Here is a 12,355-nt window from a genome sequence, read left to right as displayed (position 1 = left end):
ATATATTTGTTTTGATTAGCACAATGCGGAATGTAAACTTGAATGAATCAAAACATAAGTAATTAAAAACAAGAGTCTTTAAAAACTTTCTGGTGGATTTAAACAATTCCACCAGAGATATATTTAATATATCGAGAGGACTCTGTGTGCAGAAATGCTCACAGCTACTTACACAAATAGAACTGCTAAGAACACAGGAAATGCTAAAGATAGTGCTTACAAAGATTTCTCTGTTGTTGTTTCTTAGCTATCTCAGTTATATTTCTATTTGCTACTCTCTTGGTTTATATATTACCAAGATTACAAAGTCAAAAGAACTGTACAAATATAAAATCTAACAGTCTTGATCTTTGCTGCTTTTCGTCCTCTATTACCCACTTAATGGGCTTCCACAGTGTATTTGTATCCAATTCAACGGCTGTGTGTCAGCTTTCACTGTTCAACTGATGTTTGAATCTTGATGTGATCATCTGTCGACTTTCAGATCATCCGTCGATGACTTAATTGATCATCCGTCGACTGCTATGTTAAACATCCGTTGATAGTCATTTGATCATCCGTCGAAGCTTTGTTAAGCATCCGTTGGTAGCTATTTTGGTCATCCGTCGAAGCTTTGTTAATCATCCGTTGGTAGCTATTTTGGCACTTGACTTCATTTCACTTATACAGAATTACAAGACATTGCTTATGTATAGTTAATCAACATATTCTGCATATCTAGTTAAAGTCAACATGATTTATATGCTACTACAGATTCTATACAAAGGTGCATACAACACTGTGCTACAAGCTTATTATTACATAAGCTACTCACTCGATGGATAATAAGTTAATCATTCGTCGGGACTATAATGAGTTATCCGTCGGGACTATAATTCTTATCCGTCGAGTGCTACATTATTTCACTAAGTAAAATCTACTTAGATGTTTTGTTTAGGTAATAATCAAGTACACAACATATTCACAACATCCTATATACCTCAGCTTTCTCAAAATAAAAAACGTATAAATTAAAAATTAACATAAACCCTAGAAATCAAATATACTTATCCAGGAATCGTTTGTTCAATTAACTAGCATGAATCGATTGTAAACATCACAGAGAAACTATATCAATCATCAAATCATCCTAATAACCCTAGAATCAAAAAGACCGAATTCGAACATAAATCCTAGAAATCGAAAATCAAAATATACGATTTAAAACATGAAATTGATAGTAGAAACAGAAAGAACAGATCAAAACCTTTGATTTGAGTACTTGAATTACTCGATTTGGTGCTTAAATCAGCTTGAAATCACGGTTTGATTCTTCGACCCGATTGCAAAGATCCGACCCGAATTTCAGAGAATTATCTGATTTTTCTGATTTTTAATTATTAATTATATTTAATTAAATACAAATTAGGCTATTTATAGTAGTAATATTAATACTCCTAATTAAAATTAGGCCCTAATTATACATCTTTTAAAATTAATTAGCTCCTAATTTTATAATTTTGAGTATTAAATTTTAATTTTTAAATATTATATATATATAATATATATGTCAAAAATTTCCAAAAATTGTGAATAATTCAAAAATGAAAAGAAATGGTATAAATGAAAGTCCTATAATTTTATAAAAATAAAAATGTGATTTTTGTGGGGTTTTTAACACCCAATGGGGCCGAAAAAGTCATTTTTCGGGAAACAAGAAAATTTATAAAAGATCTAGATGTTCAGAATAACGCGATGATACAAGCCGTTCTAAGAAAAATAAGGCCAATTATTTTATTTGAAATATCAGCTATTAAAAAACATAGTTCGAGTCGTATAACTTTTGATACGAAGGCTTTAAATAGGAAGTAAAATATCAGAAAAATACCCTGAAAATACCCGAACAATACAGAATACACGTAACACGTAACAATTAGGGTTTTATAACTAATTACACATAAATGACATAATAAAAACACATAATTTATCTTTAACACAAGCGTAATTTCCGAGTCGTTACATATATAACAATATTTATTTATTTTTTTAATAACCAAAAATTAGGGAATAACCGCTAAAATAAATTATACCTCATTCTGATTCTTATAGTAGTATATTATAGATTAGCGAATTTAAATTGAAATAATTTTAAAAGGACAATATATCAATTTTGTTTTGTTTAAAAAGCAAGAAAATACAAAATTCCAAAAGAAATGAGTACACCCAAGTAAAATTCACACATCTCGAAAGCACGCGGCATAAGACAAGAAAAGACAACACTCTTTTCATCTCCTTTCTCACACTCAACCCCCATCACTTTCTTTTTTAACTTCCCCCTTCCATTTTTCACTCTCTATTTCACCCCTCTTCTCTGTCACCATTTTTTCCGACAACCCTCTCGCCGGAATTCACCAACAGCAACATGGCGCATAACCCACCTTCCGATTCTTACTCCGATGACTTCCTCGACCAAATTCTTGCAAACCCATCTTACAATCCCACCCATTCTATTCCTTCCTCTTTGACCCCATCTCATTTCTCCGGCGCCGGAGCTTCTCAGCCGCCTTTTTTCCCGTTGGGTTTGAGCTTAGATAATAGCCAGGGTGTAAGTCTACATACCCTTTTGCCCTTTCTTGATTTTACTGCCATTTGGTGCTAAAATAGTAGTAATGTATATATTTGAAGTGATGTTTATATATATTTACATATATACATACATATATATAATCTTTGTTTGCAGGAGAGAGGGTCGATGAACATGGGAAATATGTTTCCGGTGTTTGATCATATGCAACCTCACTCTGTACGTCAAGCTGCTCCTCAAATGCACCAGGTTTTACTGCAATACCCATTTTTTGTTGTTTCTTTAGCCTTCAATTATGGTTAAAAAAAATTAATTTGTCGATTTGGTCAAGTGTTTTTCTGTTTTTTTTGGGGCCCATTTTGGTTTATGTTGCTTTCTTGATTGATTAGCTGCAATTCTTAGTGATTTTATTGTCTGTTTGGTGTGTGTTTGATTAATCGATTTTTTTATTGTTTGGATGAGTTTGAGGGAAGGTACTTTTTAATCTTGCCAAGAATTTTACTCTAATATTGTTACGTGTGCTATCCCTTTTTATGATTTTCTACTTGGTACACTAGGGTTAAGTGGAATGTGCACAGCAGAGGTTGAATTCTTGAAGTTTAGTCGAAGTATCCTGTTTGTTTGTCAGCTGTGCAACATGTCCATGTTGGAAGAGCGTGTTATAATCACTTTCAGAATTTAGTAAAAGCTGTATGAGGATTTATAGTAATGAGTAATCTTCTTTTGTGTAAAATCTTTTTAGCTGTTCTTGTGCTAGAGAACTTTAAAGCTGTAGCATAAATGCTTGTGTCTTAACTTCTGGTTGTATAAATGCCAGAGAACCTTATATAAGGCCAGATGTAAAACATCAAAGTGTGGTTCGGGATCAACTTTCTTCTACCTCTAGTATGATTAATTTGTGTGCATTTAGATCAAGTTTGCCATTACAAATGAGTAGTGCATATTTTATAGTGCATGCGTAGTAGTTTTACACTTCTGATTTTATGGCGAGTGTATGTGCATTCATGAACTTAATAAAATGCTGAAGTTTACTATTGCTCACTATAAAAGAACTAATGAGTAGTAACCCAAAAAAAGAGAGGAACCATTGAAAGTGATCGGTAACTTGCGAGACAGCACCACGGCATGCATTTTATTAAAGAATGATGGTTGGGGAAAATATGTAGTTTAAGCTTCATCTCTTGATTGCATTTTCACGCAGCCTTTTCAAAACCAGACAACTATAAACACTGCAGTGACTGTGGCACACCCTCCTAACATGCGTCCAAGGGTGAGAGCTCGGCGAGGACAAGCTACAGATCCCCATAGTATTGCTGAACGAGTAAGTGGAGTGTGTATAAGCAAAGCAAAGAGATATCCAATTATTGGGTATTACTTGTAGAATTTTTCTATAAAATTTATTAATCTTACTTCACTTGAACGAATATTTATATATATAGATTTCTTGCAGCTACGCAGAGAAAGAATTGCTGAGCGGATGAGGGCCTTGCAGGAGCTTGTTCCCAGCTGCAACAAGGTTTGTATGCTGTTGTTAATCGTTTTTGTCTAATTTTGTGTCATGTAATCCTGCATCTGTTGAACTTTCATTATGGTCTGCTTGCAAAGAAGGATTACACTTTTCTTTTCCTCAAGATGTGAACCTCAGGATAATTGTCACCACCTCTTTATGAATCAGACGTAATTAGCAAATCCAGTCATGCCTTCAATGTTCTTGTGTTTTTTTTTTTTGAAATGTGTTCAATTCTGGAAAGACTCATTTTCATGGAAATGGTGCAGTATAAGCGTGTATTAGCTTGCTGTCCAAATTAAGTTTTGAGTACAGATGAGTATATATGCCGTGTTTGTTTGTGTTTTTCTACTGTCAAGAAATAATACCCTTTACTAGTGCTGATGAATCCAATATATTATCAGTCAGATAAGGCTGCTATGCTGGACGAGATTTTGGAGTATGTCAAGTTCTTGAGGCTTCAAGTAAAGGTACGTACTATTCTAAATGTTCAACCTTGTAGGGTTGTATATAGTATGAACTATTGTGGTCATGATTTTCTTTAAAGTTACCTGGACTTGCATTTGTTTAAAGTTTAATTGCATGCTTTTGCATTGTACTTCTTCTTTGGTTTCATATCCTGAGTATGTACTGGCATTACTCTGTACGTATCTTCTCTTGAACATCTGTTAAATGATGCGTGTTCCACAGAAAAGCACTTATATATGAGTATTTTCTTGGTATGATCTCTTACTCATGTTAATCCTAGTTGTCACCTAATAAAATCACTCTGCTGCAAAACAATAGCAATTAGGTAAAGATGGTCTAATAAATTGGTCAATCTGGTTAAGGTGTTGTCAACATTATATATTCCTATAACTCTCATACGATGAGTTGTACAAATCTGAATCTTGGTACTTCGAGTGACCATAATTATCTGTTGGAAAGTTACCAGAGCCGAGAGGTGACGGTATATAGTGTTTGTCAGCTTCTGACTGTATATTTTTAAATCAATTTGTTGGCTATTGTAATTTTGGTTAAATTTTTCTATTTGACAGGTTCTGAGCATGAGTAGGCTGGGTGGAGCTGGTGCTGTGGCACAGCTTGTATCAGATGTCCCATTGCAATCCGTGGAGGTAATATTTAACTAATACTTCCTGTGGCCGTTTTTTTGCAGCAGTTTAAGATCTCTTATATTTAAGGTTTCTTTAAAATATATGCCTATAAGATTTGTTTAGGGGGGCATGACTGAAAATGGAAGTGATCGTCCTGTTTGGGAGAACTGGTCAGATGATGACATAGAAAAAGAAGTAGCTAAACTAATGGAAGAAGATGTTGGCTCTGCGATGCAATTCCTTCAATCGAAGGCATTATGTATCATGCCAATATCACTTGCTTCACTGATATATCCTACTAACCAGTTGGACATCTCCCTTGTCAAGCCTGAACCCCCAGCTCCGTCTTAAACCTCTAGCTAACTGCACGTGCCTATGACGACTCCTGGTCAGCGTTATATGTCTTATTCTCCTTCACATTAAGCCTTATCATGTAATTAAGTATTAGCTTACATTACCTATCGTTCTTATTGCAATGCATTCATAGTCAGATGCCACAATTGTACCTTTTCCCTCCCTTTAGTCTTTTTGATGTTGCTTAAAGTCTTCTTAAACAAGGTGTCGAAGGGCAGATTGTTTGAAGCTTAATTTGGTAAGCAAAACCCTCCTTCTTGTGGTGGGAAATTGGTTATTTTATGGTGGCCAGTAGGATGTTTACATAAAAAAAGTATGGATTATTTTATTAAGGATTAATGCTTTAGATGGATAAACAATTGTGTCTTTTGGCAAAGTAGCAGATAATTGATTTGTGCTTGACTTGTACTTTCATCGAAAATGTATGGAATAACTTTTATTGCAAAACTTAGTTAATCTTAACAAGAATTAGCTGATGCCCAAATTCAAACCAAGACATTTTTTTTTGTGGGAGTGGGGACAGAGCAAACTGGGAAAGAAAGTAGTGCTTTTCTTGTTAAAATGATGCTGAATTATTAGAGAGGAAATGGCCCATATCTATCTGTATAGGTATCAGCATTTGGAAAAATGGCGGAGCCTAACTGATTACAAGTTTACAACACCTTTTACTTAAATATATTAGTATGTACTTCCCTTTTTTTTTTTTTGCTAAAAGTTCTGTTGCATTAAAATTAAAGAAAGATACATGGGAGGAAAAAAATCCTTAAAATTCTAAAGACAAGCCTTTAGAATAAAGTAAGGAAATTCCAGAATTTACGGATGGAATTAAGAAATACGATTCAAATGTTCCTAACCCAGAATACTATGGTGGCCCGCAGGATGTTCATGTTCCATCAGAAGAGATCAACTGAAAAATCCTTCGAGTGAATGGGCATTCTAAGAAAATATGTCTTGCATTTTCCGTTCCATTAATACAAAAATAGCAAGTGTCTGTGGTAGTAATGCCCATGAGTTTTAGACGAGAGAGAGAGTACTTAAACGATCTAGCATTATCAACCAATGATGGGTAGAGTACCTAGGTACTCCAATTTTGTGCCAAACACTTTTGTACCAGGGAACCAAGCTACCTCCATGCCTCCAAGTTTCCCAAAGGTCAGATACTTTTAACGCTTAGGAAGTCGCATTCCATTTAATGCTATCATTCTGCTGAAGGTTGAAGGGCGTTTGAAAATTGAAATTTTGCCTCCAAATGTTTAAGTCACGATAATTTGATGAAGGCAAGTTCCAGCCATGATGGGAAAGAACAGTCGCTACTTTCGCAGTGAAAGGGATATCTGAGTGCAAAATTATAGGATCTGCAAGACTACTGCAGATAGAAGTGTTATCATGCCAAGGGTCAAACTACAAAGAGGTGTGCTGGCCATTTCCTATTTGATAGGTGATAAAAGTTTTTGCATGATCCCCAAGTTCAAGTACCTTTTTGAGAATCGACAAGCACTGATACGGAGTTGGTATAACCCAGAAAGATGATTGCTTGATGATTGACTTTTTACCCATTGCGCCTGAAGAGAAGTCGAGTGAGGATTAACAACCGCTAGAAGGTGCTTTAGAATCCAAGCCCTGTTCCACTCATATATATCTTTTATACCATGACCGCCCTCTGATTTAGGTAAAGTGATGGTATGCCAAGATACCTTGGCCTTTGTATGCCCAGAAGTGTGTCCATTCCAAAGAAAACGACATATAATAGACTGAAGAGAATGTAGGATGCTTTGAGATAATACGGAATGTGCACACCAATAAGAGTAAATACCTTGCATAACCGAGTTTACAAGCTGCAATCGCCCTGCAAATGCTAGAAAAATGTTGGTCCAAGAGTCGATACGACTGGTTATTTTCGAGAGGAGAGGTTGGCAATCAAATTTACTAAACTTTTTAGTGATTTAGGGGACTCCTAAGAAAGAAGTTGGGAGTGTGCCCACAGGGATGTTGTAACAGCTAGTCACTTATTCCTCTAGCCCTTCCGGAAATCTGGAAATGAAACATGAACTCTTTGCTAGGTTTATTTTTAGGCCAGACAAAACATAAAACCGGTCTAAAGTCAGCATGAGCGTCTCGATAGAGGCCATATCACCATGACAGAACATGAGAAGATCATCCGCGATAAATAAATGATTTATGTCTAGATATTTTGCACGGCGATGAAGTTTAAACCCTGGAGCATCCTTTGCCTTCTGCAACATTTCAGATAGAACATCCATGATCAAGACAAATAGGAAGGGAGCAAGTGGGTCACCCTGCCTTATTCCATGAGTGAAATAACCACTCATAGATCCTTTTACTTTTACCGAGAATCTGGACGATACTAGCAAGCATGCATCCACCTGATGGAAGGAAGGGGGGGTACCCTCGAAGGATTAGGACATCAATAATCGGCTGCCAGTGGCATTTATCGAAAGCTTTATGAATATCCATCTTAAAAACTGCCGAAGGAGCATTTCTCGAGTTTGAGTGGCCTTTGAGAATTTCCTGAGCAACCAGAATATTGTCTGAGATGGATCTGCCTTTCACGAAAGCTCCTTGAACTTTGTCAATCAACGAAGGAAGAATTTGACTGAACCGGCGTGCAATTAACTGGGAGATACATTTATAAACTGTATTGCAGCATGATATTGGTCTAAAGTCATTCATCGTCATGGATTTTGACATTTAGGGACAAGAGAGATCACCATAGCATTGATGTAGTGTGGGAGATTCCCCGTTTCCAGAAAGAAGTGAGCAGCTTTAAGGAAATCCGGGCCAACAATGTCCCAGGTCTTTAGGAAAAATTTTACATTGAAGCCATCAGGTCCCGGGGTTCTGTTCCTTTTCATGGACTTGAGAATTTTAAAGATTTCCTCATGGAGAGTAAGCATCTGAGCTTGAACAGGTGTAATTTTCTTTGAAATAACTGTATTCAAGTAGTCAATTCCCGGGTAGTCACTTTGATCTTCATTAAATAGGTCATGAAAATGGTTGACAGCAACAAGCTTAATTGCTGCTTCATCGGTAATGATTTCACCATTTGATCCAATTAGAGACAAAATTTTATTCTTGTTTCAATTTGCAGCAACCTTTTTATGAAAGTAAGCAGTGTTTTGATCCCCTAGTTCCAACCATTGAACTCCAGAGCGTTGATGCACTATATTTTCCTCTTGATCAAGAAGCTGCCAGAGTTTCCCTGTGAGAAGCGTTTCTTCTTGCTGGTCTGAATCATTTCCCAACCCATTGAGGATCTTTGACTGAACAGAGCACAACAAATCTTTAACTGCTTTAATTTGACAATAAATGGGGTCGTCATGTTTTTGTAATGCAAGAAGTCTGTGTTTAACACAATGCAGTTTTTTTTGAGAAAATGAACATAGGATTTCCAGAGAAAACAGAACTCCACGCCTCCTTCACAATATCCAAAAATTCAGGAAGCCAATACTTATAGAATTGAAAAGGTTTTTGTACATGGTTTACTCGAGTTTTTATGTCCAAAATACTTGCACAATGATCCGATAAGCCCCAAGGAAGAAAGATAGCATCACTGCATCAGAGTGTTGAATAGAAGATAACCAGGCATGGTTACCAAGAATTCTGTCCAGTTTCCTTGTGATTAAATTGTTCCTGCCCTTATTCCACCACGTATGATAAGGACCAGTGCTTTGAATATCCGACAGCCCATTACTCACAAGAAAACTTTTAAAAATGCGCTTGTCCTCCAACCAGTTACCTCGTCCACCAGAATTTTCATTAAGGTCCTGAATTGTGTTAAAATCCCCAAGCAAGGACCAAGGAACATTTGAAGTGTCTAGAGACTCAATATCCAGCCATAATTTCATTCTATCCTCTACTTGATTAGACGCATAAATAAAAGTAATATAATAAGTTTCTCGAGTCAAAATAAACGTGGCCTTGCAGTGCATAAATTGATCCGATTTGCTTTCAACAAAAATGTTCCAGACATTAGGGTTCCAGCCTACCCAAATTCTCCCACCAGGATGATGAAGGTAGTTGTCTTCCCATTGCCAGGATCCCTGAATAACTCTAAAACTTGCAGCAGCTTTTGGGGCCTTTAACTCTAGTCTCAAGAACTCCCACAAGAGTAATATTATTATTCAACAAAAAGGAATGCAAATCAGTTTGCTTCAATTTTTTTATTTATTCCACGCACATTGAAGGCACACGCTCTAACCATAATCAAATAGGAGGGGGGGGGGGTAGTTCTGGACTTCTGGGGCTTTGCCCCTTCTTATTTTTATGTTTCTTGTTTTCGACCTGCTGAAAGCCATCTGCATCAAGTTTCTTCTTTGAACAAGAGGAAATAGGGATTAGAGTAGGGTTTTTTCAGAATGCCTTTGATCTTAACAACCTCATCAACATGTTTCAGCCTTGATAAATACCAGTATGTACTTCCCTTTACCCACCATCAATTGAAATCTCGCTTGGAAAGACACACATATGTGCAACTTCAGGATATACATTTCTAGAATCGTACATATCTGTCAATGACAACCATATGAACAACATATATCTCTTTAAGTTTCATGTGTGACCATTTAAAATAATACTACATTCTTCCATACTTCCAACCCCTAGATTCTGTCAGGCGCAATTATCCTAAAGGAGAGACTTAGCGAAACTGCAGATTTTGAATTTGTATATGATTTTGAATATTGCCAGACTGCATCACAATCTTTTGTGAGACTTTCCTGTGGGACTTTTGATTCTCAGAGAATTTAAGCACTGCCTTCTGTTAGTCTTTGTTGATCTGAAAGCTCTGTTTGATCTAACACTTAAATCAGAGTACTCATGGTCATGGTTACCGCTTGTATTATAAACCATCTTTAAAGTGTGCGTACAAAAGCTTCGGAAGATCATAGGAAGCGTAATACCCAACTTCTTGTGCATCAAACATCAATAAAGATATGTTATTGTGTATGGTTTGCTAGCTATACAAAGAAGTTTCTACAATCGTTTTTTTGTGATACATTATCAGAATATATATCATTTACACAATGCTGCAAGCATTTATACATTTCCGATCTGATAAAGATCATTAGAAACAAAAGTTCGAAACCACATAAGTTTTTCCGTCGTAACGTCATTATGATTCTGCTCTTACTGCACTTTCGAAGCCACCAGAAAATCTAGTAATACATACAATTTATGAAAAACATGTCTAAGTTCTTCGAGAGTCTGATGTACAAGGTTTTCTTTCCATATAAGATATCTCGGATCTCCATTTCTAATGTTGGACATCGTGTCCTAAACCTTTAGCTTCTGATCCTTTCATTATCCTAAGTCTTTTGCAAGATGACACAAACATGCTGCATTAAACACAGTAGTCAAACAAAGATGCATACAGAGAAGAAAATAATGGAAATTTGTCTTTGTGACAGATAGATGAACAAATTAAGTGAGGGTCTGAGGGAGAGAGAACTTACTCCCACGGAACATCACCAACCAACATCCAGTCACCATCTTTATCTTCGTAAGTGGGTGCGTATTCAGATCCTTTGTAACCTTCCCTCTCTGAGTACTGACCTATGGTGAGTTTAAACATGTTTTCTAAAGCCTCAAGGAGCTCTTCGTAGCACTTATAAACCTTCAAGTCGACCTTCCTAAGATACGGTGCTCCATCCATGCTTACTTTTACATAAGTTCCTGTTTCTGTAACAATCTTTTTCTGTTGTAGGCAATTTTTCCTGTAAGATCTGATTGGTGGCCATCCAACTACTTGTGCCCTGTAATTTGATTCACCCGGTTAGTTTCCTAATAACACGAAATCAAAAACATTTATGTATACAGTTTGCTAAACATACAATGTGGCTAATGACTTACTTTGAAGGTGGCACAGTCTCATGTTTTCCATCTGAAACTGATTCCCGGTCCTCAACTGAATCAGGCACAGCTCTCTTATTGTTTCTTGAGCTGTAGATTGTTTCTTTCTCTGACTTATGGCTCCCCGGTAATCCCAACCTAAGTTCAGTTTCCTTTAGGTTGAGACCTTCATGTGTAATAACACTTTCCATTTTTGTTTTTTCTTAGTTCCAAAACTAAACTAATTGTGGGTTCTTTAACTACTATATAGACTATTTTGTTCTTCTTCGATTGTAAGGATGTGAGCGTGCGTGTTCAAGAGAAGAAAGTGGTGGACTTTTTAAGTTGTTAATACACAAGAATGTGATGTTAGTACATGAGAGGAGTGAAAAATATAAGTATGTATGGAAAACTTAAAATGGCATCAATGGGCAATGAAACGAGGACAAAGGAAAGCTAGGTTGTCTGTGGCAATGGCAGCACCTTTGAGGCAAGTGCTCCTACAATTAGGGGACAAGAGTTAGACAAGTGCATCAGCCCATATGGAAGACCCCAAGAACTTGAATGTATGTGAGGGTCAGATGCGTTTTAGGGGATTGTATTAGGGGAGTTCATTTAGTTATTTGGGAGAGAAAGCATCCCATGTGAAATGAAGGGGTTCACATGGGTGTTGTGTATGGGCAGTTTGTGAGCATGTGGGACTAGGATTTGGCTGGTTTTGAGTTTGGTATATTCTTGGAGGGTATATTGCTACATTACATGTGTTGTATCCATAAGTCAGCTCTTAGCCCACACTCACACACAACTGTTTTATCTAAAAGCAACCAGTTCGCTTGATTATGTAAAGTCTGCATCTCTAAACTTCTTGCTTTGCCGGATGCTTTTAGTTAGTAATTTATCTGTCAGGGGTGTAAAATCAGGGGCTTAAATTCATTTTAGTAAACTTCTCTAGTGCATAGTTCTATCTTGAGATCAGGGGGCAGGTGCCCT

The 12,355-nt window shown here is 36.6% G+C and overlaps 2 protein-coding genes across 2 annotated transcripts; one reads left to right on the top strand and one right to left on the bottom strand.

Annotated features, from left to right (window-relative positions):
- The first annotated feature begins 2,244 nt into the window (after window positions 1-2,244).
- On the top strand, window positions 2,245-5,939 carry LOC141678932 (transcription factor UNE12-like). Its single transcript, XM_074485377.1, has 7 exons — window positions 2,245-2,584; window positions 2,720-2,812; window positions 3,765-3,884; window positions 4,014-4,079; window positions 4,475-4,540; window positions 5,108-5,185; window positions 5,288-5,939. Exons 1-7 carry the CDS (start codon window positions 2,402-2,404, stop codon window positions 5,513-5,515), a joined length of 834 nt encoding a protein of 277 aa, XP_074341478.1. The 5' UTR covers window positions 2,245-2,401; the 3' UTR covers window positions 5,516-5,939.
- Window positions 5,940-10,459: 4,520 nt separating this feature from the next.
- On the bottom strand, window positions 10,460-11,995 carry LOC141676465 (auxin-induced protein 22D-like). The gene is made up of 3 exons (XM_074482118.1): window positions 11,387-11,995; window positions 10,990-11,289; window positions 10,460-10,872 (listed from the first exon to the last, which is right to left on the bottom strand). The coding sequence occupies exons 1-3, from the start codon at window positions 11,575-11,577 to the stop codon at window positions 10,791-10,793; spliced, it is 573 nt and encodes a 190-aa protein (XP_074338219.1). The 5' UTR covers window positions 11,578-11,995; the 3' UTR covers window positions 10,460-10,790.
- Window positions 11,996-12,355: the final 360 nt, after the last annotated feature.

The sequence above is a fragment of the Apium graveolens genome, chromosome 8 (assembly GCF_009905375.1).
Source record: "Apium graveolens cultivar Ventura chromosome 8, ASM990537v1, whole genome shotgun sequence".
Taxonomy (NCBI): domain Eukaryota; kingdom Viridiplantae; phylum Streptophyta; class Magnoliopsida; order Apiales; family Apiaceae; genus Apium; species Apium graveolens.
The sequence above is the reverse complement of the archived record's forward strand: the minus strand, read 5'-3'. Positions and strand labels throughout refer to the sequence as shown.

Bases quoted from the DNA above. Each gene is read 5' to 3' on its own strand.
- LOC141676465 (XM_074482118.1), bottom strand. From the start codon at position 11,577: ATGGAAAGTGTTATTACACATGAAGGTCTCAACCTAAAGGAAACTGAA. The intron at 11,290-11,386 runs GTAAGTCATTAG...ATCAAATTACAG, and splicing joins GAGACTGTGCCACCTTCAAA to GGCACAAGTAGTTGGATGGC. The intron at 10,873-10,989 runs GTAAGTTCTCTC...TGTTTAATGCAG, and splicing joins GTTGGTGATGTTCCGTGGGA to CATGTTTGTGTCATCTTGCA.
- LOC141678932 (XM_074485377.1), top strand. From the start codon at position 2,402: ATGGCGCATAACCCACCTTCCGATTCTTACTCCGATGACTTCCTCGAC. The intron at 3,885-4,013 runs GTAAGTGGAGTG...GATTTCTTGCAG, and splicing joins CCCATAGTATTGCTGAACGA to CTACGCAGAGAAAGAATTGC. The intron at 4,080-4,474 runs GTTTGTATGCTG...ATATATTATCAG, and splicing joins TTGTTCCCAGCTGCAACAAG to TCAGATAAGGCTGCTATGCT.